The sequence below is a fragment of the Penaeus monodon genome, chromosome 30 (genome assembly GCF_015228065.2).
Source record: "Penaeus monodon isolate SGIC_2016 chromosome 30, NSTDA_Pmon_1, whole genome shotgun sequence".
NCBI classification, from domain to species: Eukaryota; Metazoa; Arthropoda; class Malacostraca; order Decapoda; family Penaeidae; genus Penaeus; species Penaeus monodon.
Window position 1 is genome coordinate 5420270 of NC_051415.1, and position 456 is coordinate 5420725.

Genomic DNA, 456 nt, shown 5'->3' on the forward strand with positions numbered 1-456 from the left:
GCACCACACAGTTACCACACATTCACGAAATAGTTACCACACAATTACCACACAGTCACCTCACAAACACCACACAGATAGCACACGGTACAGCATCAACTACCCCACAATACAATCACTCAAAACACTCACTACACAATCACACACCCCTTCCCGTCCCACTAACCGTCCTCTCCCCCCGCAGAAGTACAAGGAAGAAGAAGCAAAGCAAAACATGACCTTCAAACGTGCAGTCAACATGGTGATGCTGACCAACCGCCTTCAGGGAGACTCCTCTTCCTTCTTCGGAATGAAAAAGGCCGAGTCTTAGACCTCGCAGCTCTCGGCACAAGGCGGGGAGGAGGAGCCTGAGGTGCTGAGAGTGGCTAAGCGTGTCTAAGAGTTGTTAAAAGCGACTGCGAGTGGTTAAAAAAGAGGCTTTGAGTAGTCTAGGAGCGAACAAGAGTGGTTAGAAGA

General features: G+C 49.6%; 1 protein-coding gene across 1 annotated transcript in view; it reads left to right on the top strand.

Annotated features, from left to right (window-relative positions):
* Positions 1–310, top strand: part of LOC119592277 (NACHT and WD repeat domain-containing protein 2-like) — a 51166-nt gene extending 50856 nt beyond the window's left edge. The window contains exon 34 of the mRNA XM_037941108.1: positions 185–310. Within this exon, the coding sequence (XP_037797036.1) occupies positions 185–310 (126 nt within the window). The remainder of the gene's footprint in view (positions 1–184) is intronic.
* Positions 311–456: the final 146 nt, after the last annotated feature.